The 13516-nt window shown below is 37.3% G+C and overlaps 2 protein-coding genes across 3 annotated transcripts; one reads left to right on the forward strand and one right to left on the reverse strand.

Annotated features, from left to right (window-relative positions):
* Nucleotides 1-1125: 1125 nt before the first annotated feature.
* Nucleotides 1126-4278, reverse strand: LOC139769564 (serine hydrolase-like protein 2). Its single transcript, XM_071700744.1, has 2 exons — nucleotides 3477-4278; nucleotides 1126-3251 (listed from the first exon to the last, which is right to left on the reverse strand). The coding sequence occupies exon 2, from the start codon at nucleotides 3204-3206 to the stop codon at nucleotides 2301-2303; it is 906 nt and encodes a 301-aa protein (XP_071556845.1). The 5' UTR covers nucleotides 3207-3251; nucleotides 3477-4278; the 3' UTR covers nucleotides 1126-2300.
* A 2521-nt stretch (nucleotides 4279-6799) lies between these two features.
* On the forward strand, nucleotides 6800-13454 carry LOC139769561 (casein kinase I). Of its 2 annotated transcripts, none has more exons than XM_071700737.1 (6): nucleotides 6800-7615; nucleotides 8960-9069; nucleotides 9238-9460; nucleotides 9549-9842; nucleotides 9952-10240; nucleotides 10485-10717. In XM_071700737.1, the coding sequence occupies exons 1-6, from the start codon at nucleotides 7487-7489 to the stop codon at nucleotides 10568-10570; spliced, it is 1131 nt and encodes a 376-aa protein (XP_071556838.1). In that variant the 5' UTR covers nucleotides 6800-7486; the 3' UTR covers nucleotides 10571-10717. The 2 variants fall into 2 exon arrangements, with proteins under 2 accessions (XP_071556838.1, XP_071556837.1); XM_071700736.1 differs by lacking the exon at nucleotides 10485-10717 and adding an exon at nucleotides 11376-13454 and having other exon boundaries at nucleotides 6810-7615.
* Nucleotides 13455-13516: the final 62 nt, after the last annotated feature.

A 13516-nucleotide genomic window follows, 5' to 3' on the forward strand; every position in this document is an offset into this window, starting at 1 on the left:
ATAGGAACAGGGAATAGAAATCAGAAATCATGTATAAATGCAGAATAAACAGTGACACAGGCAATAGACACAAAAGTTTCCGTCACGTTGGAAATTCTGTGCCTATTGCCTGTTGCCAACCAATCATAGCATTCGAATTTTTTAGGTTGTAATTAACGATTTTTTGGTTATTTCCTGTTCCTATTGCCTGTTGCCTCTGGCATTGTGCAAGGGGCTTAACGCATAATAATGCGTAAGCATAAAGAAAATTGATTGGTCCATATGTGCATAAGGAAATAGACCAATCAATTTTCTTATGCTTATGCATGTGCATTATGCGTTATGCAAAAGTCTGTGTTTCCCGCTTATGGGTCTGTTTTCTGTTACTGAACTGGCTGTACTAGTTCAGAGTTTATCTTTTTCCTTCCCGTAAAAAGGATAAACTCTGAACTAGTGCAGCCAGTTCAGTAAAGGTCAATCCAGACAAACTTGCATAGGTCACATAGGTGCATAAGCATATGCATAAAGAAATGGATTGGTCTATTTCCTTATGCACATGTATATGGACCAATCAATTTTCTTATGCTTATGTTTATGCGCTATGCAAGTTTGTCTGGATAGACCTTTAGGGTGCGGTCCCATGGACTGATATTGGTCGCGTTCAGCAGACCAAGCCGCTCAGTAGCAGTCGAACGTGATTGGCTCTTACTTTTAGAACCAACCAATCAACGCAGTGTGTTGATAAGACGAACTCAACAGTTGTGTCTGCTGAACGTGCCCATTTTGAATATCAAGCAAATGATATCAAACTATGAGGAAATTCCATGTGCTCTAGATTCCATATTTATTCATAACTTTGATATATTAAAGGTGAATTGAAAGATGATCAAGATAGTTATGAAATTTCCAGGTAATATATTGTATGTAATATTTATATATTGCATGATTTATGTAGTATTAAAATCTGTTTATCCATTGGTTCAGGAACTTACTTAAAACGAACGGCGTGTTATTGCCGGAAAAGATTTTTCTTATGGGACAATTAGTGTACTCGGAAGATTTACCAAATATGGTTTATGTACAAGATGCAAATCTTCAAAGATCATGTTCATTCGGTACCTCCATTGATACGGTATAACGATGCAATATTTTTAATTGTGTAATTTATATTTAAATAAAAGGTACAATCTTATGAGAGAGTATGAGAGTATGATTATTAAAAATAAAATTTTGTATAATTTGCTTGCCTAATAACAGTAAAATAAAGAATAGGTTTTTCTTTTCAGAGCTCGGACAGCGAAGATGGTCTACATGTGCGGGATAATATAGCCAATAATAAAAGTACAAATTACATAATCGCTGAATACATAAACAAATATAAGGTAAGTCCACACTTAAAATACTCTAGTCTGAAGGTATCGATTTTCATTTCCATGCTTATTTTGCTACAGATCAACCAAATATTCGATTTGAATTCGAGTTTATATTCATGTGAGATTATGTCTGAGACGCAAATACTGGTAGAAATAAATGAAACCGAGATTACCGAAACAATCGTAAATTTTGGCGAAATAAGCAACAAAGGAAATACCAAATGCCTTAATATGTTGGTACAAGGTTCAGCTCAGTCCATATCACATACATGCAATGATACAAAGAAGAATTATTCTTTCATGAATCATACGGCAATCGTCCTCGAAGATGAACTGAGAGATATTATTCTGAGAGATAAAGAAGTAAAAATTAAAGTCCACCAAATGAAAGGTTTAGTGAAAATTACAATACTAAATTTGTAAAAATTTACAAGAATAAACTATTTTACAATTTTGTACAATTTCCTATGGAAAATACAATTTTTATAATACAATCTTTTTTACTGCAATACATTTTGTAACTATTTTTTATATGATACCTTACAATACCTTACCTCACCAGTGAATAAATATTAACATTGTAAAATGTAAAGTGCATACAAGAAGTACAAATATAGATATACAGTATACTTATATGCGTATTATATATTTTTTTTATTCAATTATTTGACTCATTCCACATAATTCCCACGCGTAATATTAGGACTATTTATAATAACATATATACAATATATATATATCCATTATTGCTCGATTATTGGCCTTTCCCTTATTAATTGTTATATATCTATATATATAATATTTATATATAATGTAATACTCTAAAATCTTTTAGATTAGAGGACATTATCAATTGTTTTTTTCCATGAAAAAATTCTAATTTAAATAGGCAATCTGTTAATACATACATACACACACACACACGCGCGCGCGCGCCGGCACAATTGTCTACAGTTTGCTGAAATTGTCACTGTTCAATATTTTACATACAAATGGCGCGATTTTTTCAGGATTATTATTATGAACGTCATGATTTCCGTCTGTATAAATTATTTCCAACATGGTTTTAGTTTTTATCGTTTCCAACACTAATTTAAGTTCTTCATATTGAAGAAGAACACCGTGAGATGGAAGAAAGAGGTATATTGGAACTGAAAGCTTGTTATTAAACTTCTGACATTCATCCATATTCATAAATAAAAGAGGATGATGTCTTAATCGCAAATCTCTATTATATATATACTTCCCATTCCCATTTACTTTTGTAACTGCACGCTCAAACAGCGCATCAGCAGCTTCGAAATTTAAAGATGACATCCTCATAGTCTTAAGAGTATATAATATTTCTGCTTTAGTGTAAGACCGCGGTTTTTCGGTTTTATGATAAGTTTTTACTAAAAGTGTAGATGTTGTATAAAAATGTGTTACGTAATCTTGGTCCTGAGGACCCATAAGAAGCCCATCAAGAGCAATTAACTTCCCGATTCTATTTGGTTGAAAAATACTGAACATGACAGCTATTTGCACTGCAAAACTGTGTCCTATATAAATAAACGTTTTCCACTGCAGGGCTTCTAAGATGAAATATAATGCGTGTGCGTAAACTGTTATGTCTATTATCATCCAAGATGGAAAGGGTGACGACCATCCGTGGCCAGGTAAATCTATGCATACGTAATAAAATAATTGTTTTGGTAAATACTTCATCAGTCTAGTAAAAGATCCCAAGTTATCTTGTTGACCGTGCACTAGTAAGACTGGCTTTCCTGTGGGAGAGCCATAGGTTTTGGCAGCAACGTGACCCCAGGGTACAGAGAGTTTTATTTCCATACATTGTTGTTCTGCCTCTGCCATTTTTGTTAGTTACTCTTGCTGAACAAGATAAAGAAATCTTATTCACTGAAACAATACATTTTTTAATAGTTTTATACACTGCATACTTATAGAACAGTTTTTAAGATTTAAGTACTAATAATATAACTAATATTGCAAATCTAAATCTTTTTTACTACAAATCCTTATTAGCTTCATTTTCTTACATTCAGCATAATTGTACTTCTTAATTCTAAACAGAAGAGGTATACCGCGAAGAGTTACAGGAAGGAGAAATCAAATAGAGCTTACCTCTTACGCACGTAATTTGGATTAATTTATGAAGATTATGTCACAATGACTGATTAAACAGATTGACAAAAACTGATGATAAAATTCCTCTTTGTTCGCTACAAATCTCGGCTGCCAAACACGACCAGCGATGCGCTACGAGTCGACTGCGAAGGAAGGAAATAAATTCACGCACTTAATTCTGTGTATATAAAACCTGTAGCAAAAAGTTCCCTCTCCAATATTTAGTCACACTTGTTTTTCATTATAATCATTCCTTCGTTTCTTCTAAGTAGGTCATCATGCGCTATTAGTGGAGGTTATCTCTTTTAGGAAACTAGTTTCACAAGTAGAAATTAGAAAGTCATATATGCTGGCGAACGTTAAAGAGGGACACGTGTACAGATGTATTTGACACTGATAAGTTTTTACTTAGCTCTGTTTATTAGTCTAATACTCGCGGCCTGATATGTGAGACTGTCGGTTCAACAATGTGAAAAACTAGCTGTTCCACTGTTCCAGTAATTGTTTTGTGATGCTAAAACATCCTTGTCCTCTTCTAGGCGAATGAATAAATAACTAACTAATTATACTAGATAACAATGGACTATAAGGTAAAAATGAATAATCATAGGAGAGTTATCATCATGCTAGAAAATGGGCTCGATAAATATTCAAGTTGGTCGGAAATACAAATAGGAAAGAAGAAAACCAAGAAATCGTTCAAATCGCAATTATGGAGCGTTAATTTAAAAAAAAAAAATATATATATATATAAAATATTAAATCAATTAGTACAACAAAACGTTGCACATTTAACATTTGCTCGACGAATTTATTACTGATAAAAAAAAAGAATAAGAGACAATTCAATCATTTAGTAAAATTTATGCGCATTTTTCTCATCAAGGTCGATCGCGACAGAATAAATATTAATTAATATATTTATTAATATATTAATATATAATATAAAATATTAATATATAATAATTAATTAATATTTATTCTGTTGCGATCGACCTTGATGAGAAAAATGCGCATTAATTTTACTAAATGATTGAATTGTCTCTTATTATTATTTTTTTTTAACGTATAAACATAGTCTACACAGATTAAAGCAGGTTCTGCAGGTTTAATTAAGAATTAACATGAATGCAGGCGACTCTTATTTAAAACAATTTTTAATCTCATTATTTTTAGAATTATGTTTAAAACATTATAGAGATAAGATAAATAAACTGAATATTCATGCTGATAATTTCGCAATAATATACATTTAATATACATATTGCGAAATTATCAACATGAACATTCAGTTTATTTATCTTATCCCTATAATGTTTTATACAATTTATACATAATTCTAAAAATAATAAGATTAAAAATTGTTTTAAATATGTTAATTCTTAATTAAACCTGCAGAACCTGCTTTAATAATCTGTGTAGACTATTATGTTTATACGTTTTTTATATCAACTGGTGCTATAAAACCAGATTTAACGAGCGTTTATACGACATTTTACGCAATTAACTACTCATGCATGCTTATGCAAGTTTGTCTGGATAGACCTTAATGGCTTCTGCACACAGGACGCGGAAACGCTAGCCGCGCGGCAAGAAGCGACGCGGTAGCCAATCAACGTGTTGCTTTTCCGTAAGAACCAAAAGTTTATTGGCTACCGCGTCGCTTCTTGCCGCGCGGCAAACGTTTCCGCGTCCTGTGTGCAGGGACCGTATTCTCGAGCCTGCCCTAATGATTTTCGTATGCGACTTTCTATTTGAAAAGCATTGAATTTCGCATGCGAGTTACATGAAAACGATTCGAGAATAGGGCTCCAGAAGCCATAAAAGAATCGCCTCAGTTCTGAACCAATCAACGTTATCGTAAATATATAAACGTATTTTCTACACAACTTGCACGGTTGTGATTGCATAATATGGTCCCAATTCACCATAATGTATTTAATTATCAAAATCTTTTGTTCATTAAAAACTTTTTTTATCAGATTTGAAATACAAAAACGCAATTTTGTGGAAATGTACGCGACGAACATTAGCGTCAAAGAAATAAAGTTGAATTTATTCAACATCCCGCAACATCCAGTGTTGACGCTGAATCATCGTTGATTATATATATATATATATATATATATATATATATATAATATTATTTCTGAAGATTTCTGCTCGCTGAAAATGAGCGTTGAGGTCGAGCCGGTCGAGCGTCAACGTGAAAAGGCACCTTTATTTGACCAAAATAAGATACCAAACTAGCCAATCGCCAATGCCGCACCAATAGTACCACGTGACCATTGTTCCCCCGACCTGAGGCGGCTTCACCGTTTCACCCTCCGTGGCTCCGATCCCTTATTTCTATCGGCCAGTTTTCTATTGCTGAACTGGTTGCATCACTAGTTCAGAGTTTTTCCTTCCAATGTGGAGTAAAAAAGATAAACTCTGAACTAGTACAGCCAATGCAGCAATAGAAAACAGATCCCGTGCTGATGACGACGGCAAAGGCTTTTGAACGTACCTGAACAATAGCGTATAAAGATGTGGACAAGTAGCACGAGGTTCCGGTACGTCAGTATCGTAGCCACGAGGAAGCGACACCCTTGACCCACATATCGTTCCAGATTCGCCGAATTATAACGAATCTATTAGAAACACGTAAATTATTTTGATCCCATCTCGTTTGAAATTCCGCATCGGTTTCGACGTGAGCTATAAGTCGTCGATCTGCCGATTCGCTTCTCGAGGAGCTTTCATGAATATTAAAGATATTACGGAATGATCCAACAGTCGCATAATGGTAAGAAGAAAAAACAAATAAAAAAGCGTCGTAAAATCTATGTTAATTTTTGTTGTTTAATGCATTACAATTGTATGCGTACACACGTATGAAATTGGCAAAGATAAAACCTTGGGTTTATTCTTTTTAGCTGAACTTCTCGCACAATTTATCTTTTTTCTTATACGTGAAAAGAAAAAGAGGAAAACTGAACCGTGCAAGAGTTCAGCAGAAGACCCATGCAGGGCTTCTTATGCCCGTATCACACTAGCGATTGGCGATTGCGTTTACGTTTGCGTCTACGTCTTTTGACCAATCAGAACGGAAATCGCGAATTGCAATCGCCAGCAGCTAGTTTCTGATTGGTCCAGAGACGTAAACGCAAACGTAGACGCAATCGCCAATCGCTAGTGTGATACGGGCATTACCTCGGCGATACGTTTGGCGCTCGTGACGCCCGTGGCGCCCGCGGCGCTCGCCGCCGCGCTACGGGCCTGAGCGCCGTGATACCGGCGGCGTCAAGCGAGCGACTTCACGTGGCTCAGGTTCGTGAGCGTTCGCGGCTCGAGGCTGATCGCGCACGAAAGAAGTCACGCCGAATTATCGCGGATCTCGCGCGCGAAACGTCGCGGCGTGCACATATCGGGCGACGCGCGGCGTCGCGCCGGTGGAGTGACTCGATTGAGCGGCAGTGCAGCTGTCCCCCTGCTCCCCCCGCGTCCCCCGTCGCCTCTTCCGCGCCGTCGTTCGGTGACGCATCGCTTCCGGGAATCGTCAGTCGCTGCTCTTCGTGCCCGAGAGGGAAAATGTCGGCGCGCTGTCGACGGGGCTTGCCGTGCCGTTGCCAGTGAACAGCCCGCCCGTGGACACGTTACGACGATCGCATCGCGGCCCCCCGGCGACCCTGACTCGCCCGAAATCCGGCCCGCGAAGCCCCGTACGCCACCGGCCGTCGCTTACCCTCGATTCGGCTCGACCTTCGCACGCGCGCGAGAGAAAGAAAGGGAGCCAGCCCGAGAGGAGTAGAGCGAGAGACGGCGTGCGAGGAGGATATATATATATATATATATCGCGGGAGAGCGGTGGAGCGAGCGAGAGACGGCGGTAGAGGGAGAGAGACGGCGAGCAGGTGCAAAACTTACACCGCCGTGTAGAGGTCCCCGCGTTAAAGGCAGCGCAAAGGGAAGATCCGTACGGCGAGTGGAGGTGAAAGAGAAGGCATACGGAGGCGAGCAGTGACATGGCGTCGTTGGCGATGTCAATAGCGAAGAGTGAGTTTATCGTGGGTGGCAAGTACAGGTTGATGAGGAAGATCGGCTCGGGCTCCTTCGGCGACATTTACCTCGGCATCAACATCTCCAATGGCGAGGTAAGGCCATCCCAGGCGTCTCTCTCGAGGCCGACCTGCACGACCTACTGCTGGACTGGCCAGCCAGCCAGTCAGCTCGGTTCCCTCTGTGTTCGCGTTTCCCATTTCTCGCTTCGTTTCGTCTCGTCTCGTCTCGTCTCGTCTCGTCTCGTCTCGTTTAGTGCTCGATCGCGTTTTCCCTTCCTTCGTACCGATCCTCGGTCGACGAGATCCAGAGACATCGGAGTGATCGGACCATGCCAGACGAGACGAGACGGGCGCCGCGACTTGTCGATGCAGAAGGATCCTTCACCTTCTGGCCGACGCGACGGTTTGGGGACGCGACCGTGACGGCGCGAGCTCGCCCGCCGTCGACGATTACTCCGCGGCGAGCTCGCGAGTGGCGTACGTACGTACGTGCGTATGTACGTCGGGACGCGGTTTGAGATAAATATAAGCTGACGCTTGTCACAACAGCGACGATTATCGGAATTTCGAGTGCGCGCATGTTTAATGATTATTTGAATTATCGAAAGCACAGGCGTTTCTCACTGGCTCTCTCGCTGGAACGAGATTGAACAGACGGTCGGAGTCCAGGCAACTAATTTTGGCTTTCTAGCTGGTTACAGTTTTCCCTTGCAGATAAGGAAAATCGTATTGACCATCAAGAACACAGTAAACAATGACAGGGCGATTTAAGTCTTCGTTCAGTTTGTTTTGCAAACCGCTTCCTTTTTGATGATACTGTTGTATGTTGCACGTTTTATCTTAAGCGACATTTACCTGTGATCTATATATGATGATACTACTCTCACGGTGTAACAAAAAACCAATATATGAGGATAATGACATATCCTGTTAGGGCCGATATCACAGTCTCCGATTAACGTGATCCTTCGATTAAACTCACTCTGCATCTCTTTCTAACTGTCCCCCTAGAAAGAGACGAAGAGTGAGTTTAATCGGAGGATCACGTTAATCGGAGACTGTGATATCGGCCCTTTTAGGATACCATGGCTGTGCGTGTGAATAACGATGAATAAGAAATGGAATTTAAGATTTAGATAAAAATGAAATTAAATTAGAATTGATATAAACTTAGTACATTAGCTCTCATTGTCATCAAGAGGGACTTATTCTTCTATTTTTCTAGTATTTTCAAGACTTTGGATTTCTATCTATTGTTATTCTTTTAACGCAAATCTACAGTGCTTAAGAAACAAAGGAAAGTTAGAATAGCACAAGAAGAAAGAAACCATAACATTATTATATCATTCCATTCATTTGCATTTTGTTTACGATCTTTGTGTTGAATAAAACTTTGCAGGGCAGTTCGATAACATGTAACATATGTTTACATTTCAGGAAGTTGCAGTTAAGTTGGAGAACATGCGTGCTCGGCATCCGCAGCTTCTATATGAATCGAAGCTGTATAAAATATTACATGGTGGTATAGGAATACCACACATACGTTGGTAATTATCACGTTTAGTTCTTTATATTTTTTGGCATTGTATTCAGTTGTATCTATGTAATAATAAAAGGAATGTATAATAAATAATTATGGGATTCGTATTAGCTGAGAGATTAAAAGTTGCTGTGAGCCGGAGACAGTCAACTGACAGGAATTTTCATCTCTTTAGGTATGGCCAAGAACGTGAATATAACGTTCTTGTCATGGATCTTCTTGGACCATCTTTGGAGGACCTTTTTACTTTCTGTTCAAGAAGGTTTACAATTAAGACGGTCTTAATGCTGGCAGACCAGATGATTGGTAGGATTGAGTATGTTCATTGCAAACACTTTATCCACAGAGATATAAAGCCAGACAATTTTTTAATGGGGATTGGGCGACATTGTAATAAGGTACGCATTTCAATCTAGTCCATTCCCCCAATGATACATCAGAAATGAACCATGCGTCATTAATAAATTAACGGAATGACCATTTCAGCTGTTCCTCATCGATTTTGGATTGGCTAAAAAGTATAGGGATAGTCGCACGAGATTGCATATAATATATCGCGAAGATAAAAATCTAACGGGTACGGCGAGGTATGCTTCTATCAATGCGCATCTTGGAATTGAACAGAGTCGTCGCGACGACATGGAATCACTCGGCTACGTTCTTATGTACTTTAATCGAGGATCGTTACCTTGGCAAGGTCTCAAAGCTGCGACGAAGAAGCAGAAGTATGAGAAAATTAGTGAGAAAAAAATGTCCACGCCAGTAGAAGTCTTATGCAAGGTACGCGCTAAAGAACTTTTCCTTTATCTTCATTATCTGTATTATTACACTGTGTTATGTAAACCTGTATTATGTACATCCGTAACATAAAGATTACCATCTTTTTCAGGGATTTCCTGCCGAATTTGCAATGTATTTAAATTATACGCGAGGTCTACGCTTTGAAGAAAGCCCGGACTACATGTATTTACGGCAACTTTTCCGCATACTTTTCCGTACATTGAACCACCAATATGATTATACATTTGATTGGACGATGTTAAAGCAAAAGGCAGCAAGTAATAACATTAGCGGTGGAGTATCAACAGCTGGACCAGGTCTCTCTCAAGGTGCTCAAGGTGCTCAGGGGCAAGGACAAGGTCAAGGTCAAACACCTACTCAGGCCAACGCTCAATCAGGTGCAATCAAAATTTCTCGAATTAATTTTTCGCAGCATGTCAACGTATAGTCTATAGATTCCTTTAGGAATTCACGTATATCTCACGTCATCATTTCATATTCAGTCGTAACAATCATCGTGGGGTTATCCTTTAAACTTTAAATTGTTGAAACTTGACAAATTAGTGTTCTGTATCACTGTCGTTAACTCAAAATTTATGTTTTTTGGTTATATTGTTTATATAAATTATCATTTTTTAACAGCCAATTTCAACCTTAAAAGATGGTTGGAGTCCTCCACAAAACTCAACATTTCGCTTGGCACAAATCATTCTTCCAAGAAGCAATAACTCTGGGGCTTATTAAATGCTTTTTCCTTCTTCCTCGATGAGAAAATCGGCACAGCAAAAACTTTTTCGGAGAAAAGATTTTCTTTACTATTTACTAATAATAATGACTGAAACACTAATGGAAATATAAGTATGCTTATACGCTAATTAACATTCGTTTAACGATTAAATCTATCCCATGCTATTAAATCTATAGACCTATGCCAAAATTTTTTCTCTTACATCAAAATTTTTTAACGATATTTACGGAGGAAATATCTCTTATATTTATGGAGATTTTCACATTATTTCTCTCATATATTGTTTAACGTTCCTATCTTTGTTACTATTTAATAGCTCTTACATCTTAAGCATCTTAATAGTCATTAGATTCTTATAGATTCTGAGTTTGTTTTTTGAGAATACTGTTGAACGATTTGAAACAATATATCCAAATTTGTTATATATATGTATATATATATATATTTTTAGTTCTGTACACTAAACTTGAGACTTGTGTTTACTAATGTATTTATTATCTTTCCACCCATCATTAATTTAATTGGCAAACTTACACTTCAATGTCTTCTACTGAATTTTAAATCGATATCGATAATGTTCCTTGCATATAATGCAAAATTGCATAAAAACAAGTAACACTTGATTTTGTTTACACATTTCACCGTCATATGATGCGAGAAACAAATGGAGTAACATAAAAGCAAAGAGAAAGCTCCATTTGCGCGAATCACAAACATATTATTTATAGCAGAATTTAAAAAAAATATAATTTTTATAATTTCAAAATCGATTTTATTTGTTCCAGGAGCGCGCTAAGACTATAACTCCTCATTGTAGCAACAATCTTGATCGCGATCACTAAAGTGTTTCAAACGAGGTACCGAATTTCTTACAGAAGTTATCATTCAAAGAGTCATATCAGTCAACACTCTAATTTCACACAAAGAGGAGAGTGATGTAATGTAACTACAAATGTGCAGCATTTGCGCATATGTGACATAGGGAAACATGATTGTATCACATATTTACTGAACTACATGTGGATGAGATGTAACACTGGCAACTTAGAGTTTCGGCTGATTGAACTTTTTGGACTTTGAAATCCGAGTGAGAGACCAGCCAGCCAGAAAGTGGCTTGTTCTTATTTTGTTATTACGTATTTAATTTACCGTTGGTAATCATTGAAAATAAAGATTCTGTTGCCCCCTGAGGAAGATTAAGGGCGTATATATATTATCAGGCTTGTGAATATAATGGGTGATTTAATTCACGAAATTGTGCAACTTTCATGGAGAGAAAGAGAGGACGTTCTGACCATTCTTGGATGCTCGCGTTAATCTGCGGAGCGTGTGGTGTAAAATTTTATATCTATTCTACAAACAGAAAAGAGATATATGCAAAATATATGAGTGTTTTGTGAGAGTATGAGTACTATCGTGGCAAACTGACATTCTGCTTCCGAAATTTTGTTTTGTCTTCAATATATGGCGTGATCGGCATCCACCAGCGTGTGTGGAATGTTGAGAAAGTGTTAATATTTTTCTTATCGAGGATAGAGTATGTCAATAGTATCAAAGGTACTACCATTGCACGTACTTTTGATACGTTTGATTGTAATAATCTTTTAAATAAATGAACGATTACGTCTCTCTCCGATATAATATTGACAAGTTAAAGTAATATTAAAGATACCTTAATATTAAGGCAACAATCTAACTTTTAAGTATGTACCGTACTGTATTGAGTAACGAGTACTCCATCGAGAAACGAACAAACGACTAACGATTCTATTGTAGAAATATCCCTCGATTTACTCTCTTTCTGTCTGTGAATATGTTTATTATAAATCGCAGAAGTTAAACAGTCGTTGAAGGAGAAGAAGAAATTTTGAAATAGTGGAAAGTGGTTACAAGCTTACTTTCATCTAGATAATGTGAAAAAAAAAGTTATCTCGTGCGGAAAGTATTCCTGTAACTGAGGCTCTAGGCTGGATAATTCTTCCGTATATAGTTTTTAATAGCTGAGACTGTGCAGTAGCTATTTCACGTGCTGTTGCTTCAAGATTAAGTTTGATATTTTGTATACACATTTAAGGGACTTCATACTTTATCGACCAACGTTCTTCGTACATGCATACACACGTACATACCGAGAGAAGTCGCCTCGAACAGTCAGAATACTTATTTGATATCGGCAATTGCTAAAGAACTATCGTTTCTATTCATATTGTTTAAGATTTTAGTTGTATTATTCATTCTAGCTGCTAAACTCTTCACCTTCATATTCTGCGAGCATTAGTTTCCAAAAGAACGTTACGATATATCATACACCTTTAACAAATAATATTAGCGTGTGTCACACGTCCTCGTCGTGGAAGGTACTACCAGTCGTCCGGTCAGCTTTAAGTACGATTGCAATGATGAATTCAACTGAAATCTTAAAGCTTATTATATCCGAAGAAGCGGATTACGCTGCCTGGCGGACACACCTTTGAGAATATGAAAAAGAATTATAATCAATAACCATTCTCGATTGAATGCGTGGTTAATTATTATTATTATTATTATGAAGGGGATAAATGAAAGTGTAAAAGTGCGCATCAACATGTGAGAATGAATGAGCGAGTAAGTTAATAAAATAAATAACGATATATGCACTTAAGTACTATCCGCTGTGTGTATGTGTGTGTATATACAACACATGTGCATGAGATATATCGCGAAACGTATGTATATACATATGCACATACACATGTCTGTATGTATAATAAAATTGTGACAGTAATTAAGGCATACCTTATTTCATAAATATTTGAGGAAATACATCAACGGTTTACTGCTCCTTTTATCTCTACAAATAAAAAACCTGGAATATTGTACTATAAGTTTCTGTTTCATTAAATGTTAATCTTGCTGACGATATTTACCGAGATCGGCTGTTGCCTAT

The sequence above is a fragment of the Temnothorax nylanderi genome, unplaced genomic scaffold (genome assembly GCF_030848795.1).
Source record: "Temnothorax nylanderi isolate EJ_2023f unplaced genomic scaffold, tnyl_v1.0 TNYL_tig0023_pilon, whole genome shotgun sequence".
In the NCBI taxonomy this organism is placed as follows: domain Eukaryota; kingdom Metazoa; phylum Arthropoda; class Insecta; order Hymenoptera; family Formicidae; genus Temnothorax; species Temnothorax nylanderi.

Coding starts and splice junctions, on each gene's coding strand:
- LOC139769564 (XM_071700744.1), bottom strand. CDS start 3,206: ATGGCAGAGGCAGAACAACAATGTATGGAAATAAAACTCTCTGTACCC.
- LOC139769561 (XM_071700737.1), top strand. CDS start 7,487: ATGGCGTCGTTGGCGATGTCAATAGCGAAGAGTGAGTTTATCGTGGGT. Junction 7,616..8,959: donor TCAACATCTCCAATGGCGAG/GTAAGGCCATCC, acceptor TTTACATTTCAG/GAAGTTGCAGTTAAGTTGGA. Junction 10,241..10,484: donor TCAGGCCAACGCTCAATCAG/GTGCAATCAAAA, acceptor ATTTTTTAACAG/CCAATTTCAACCTTAAAAGA.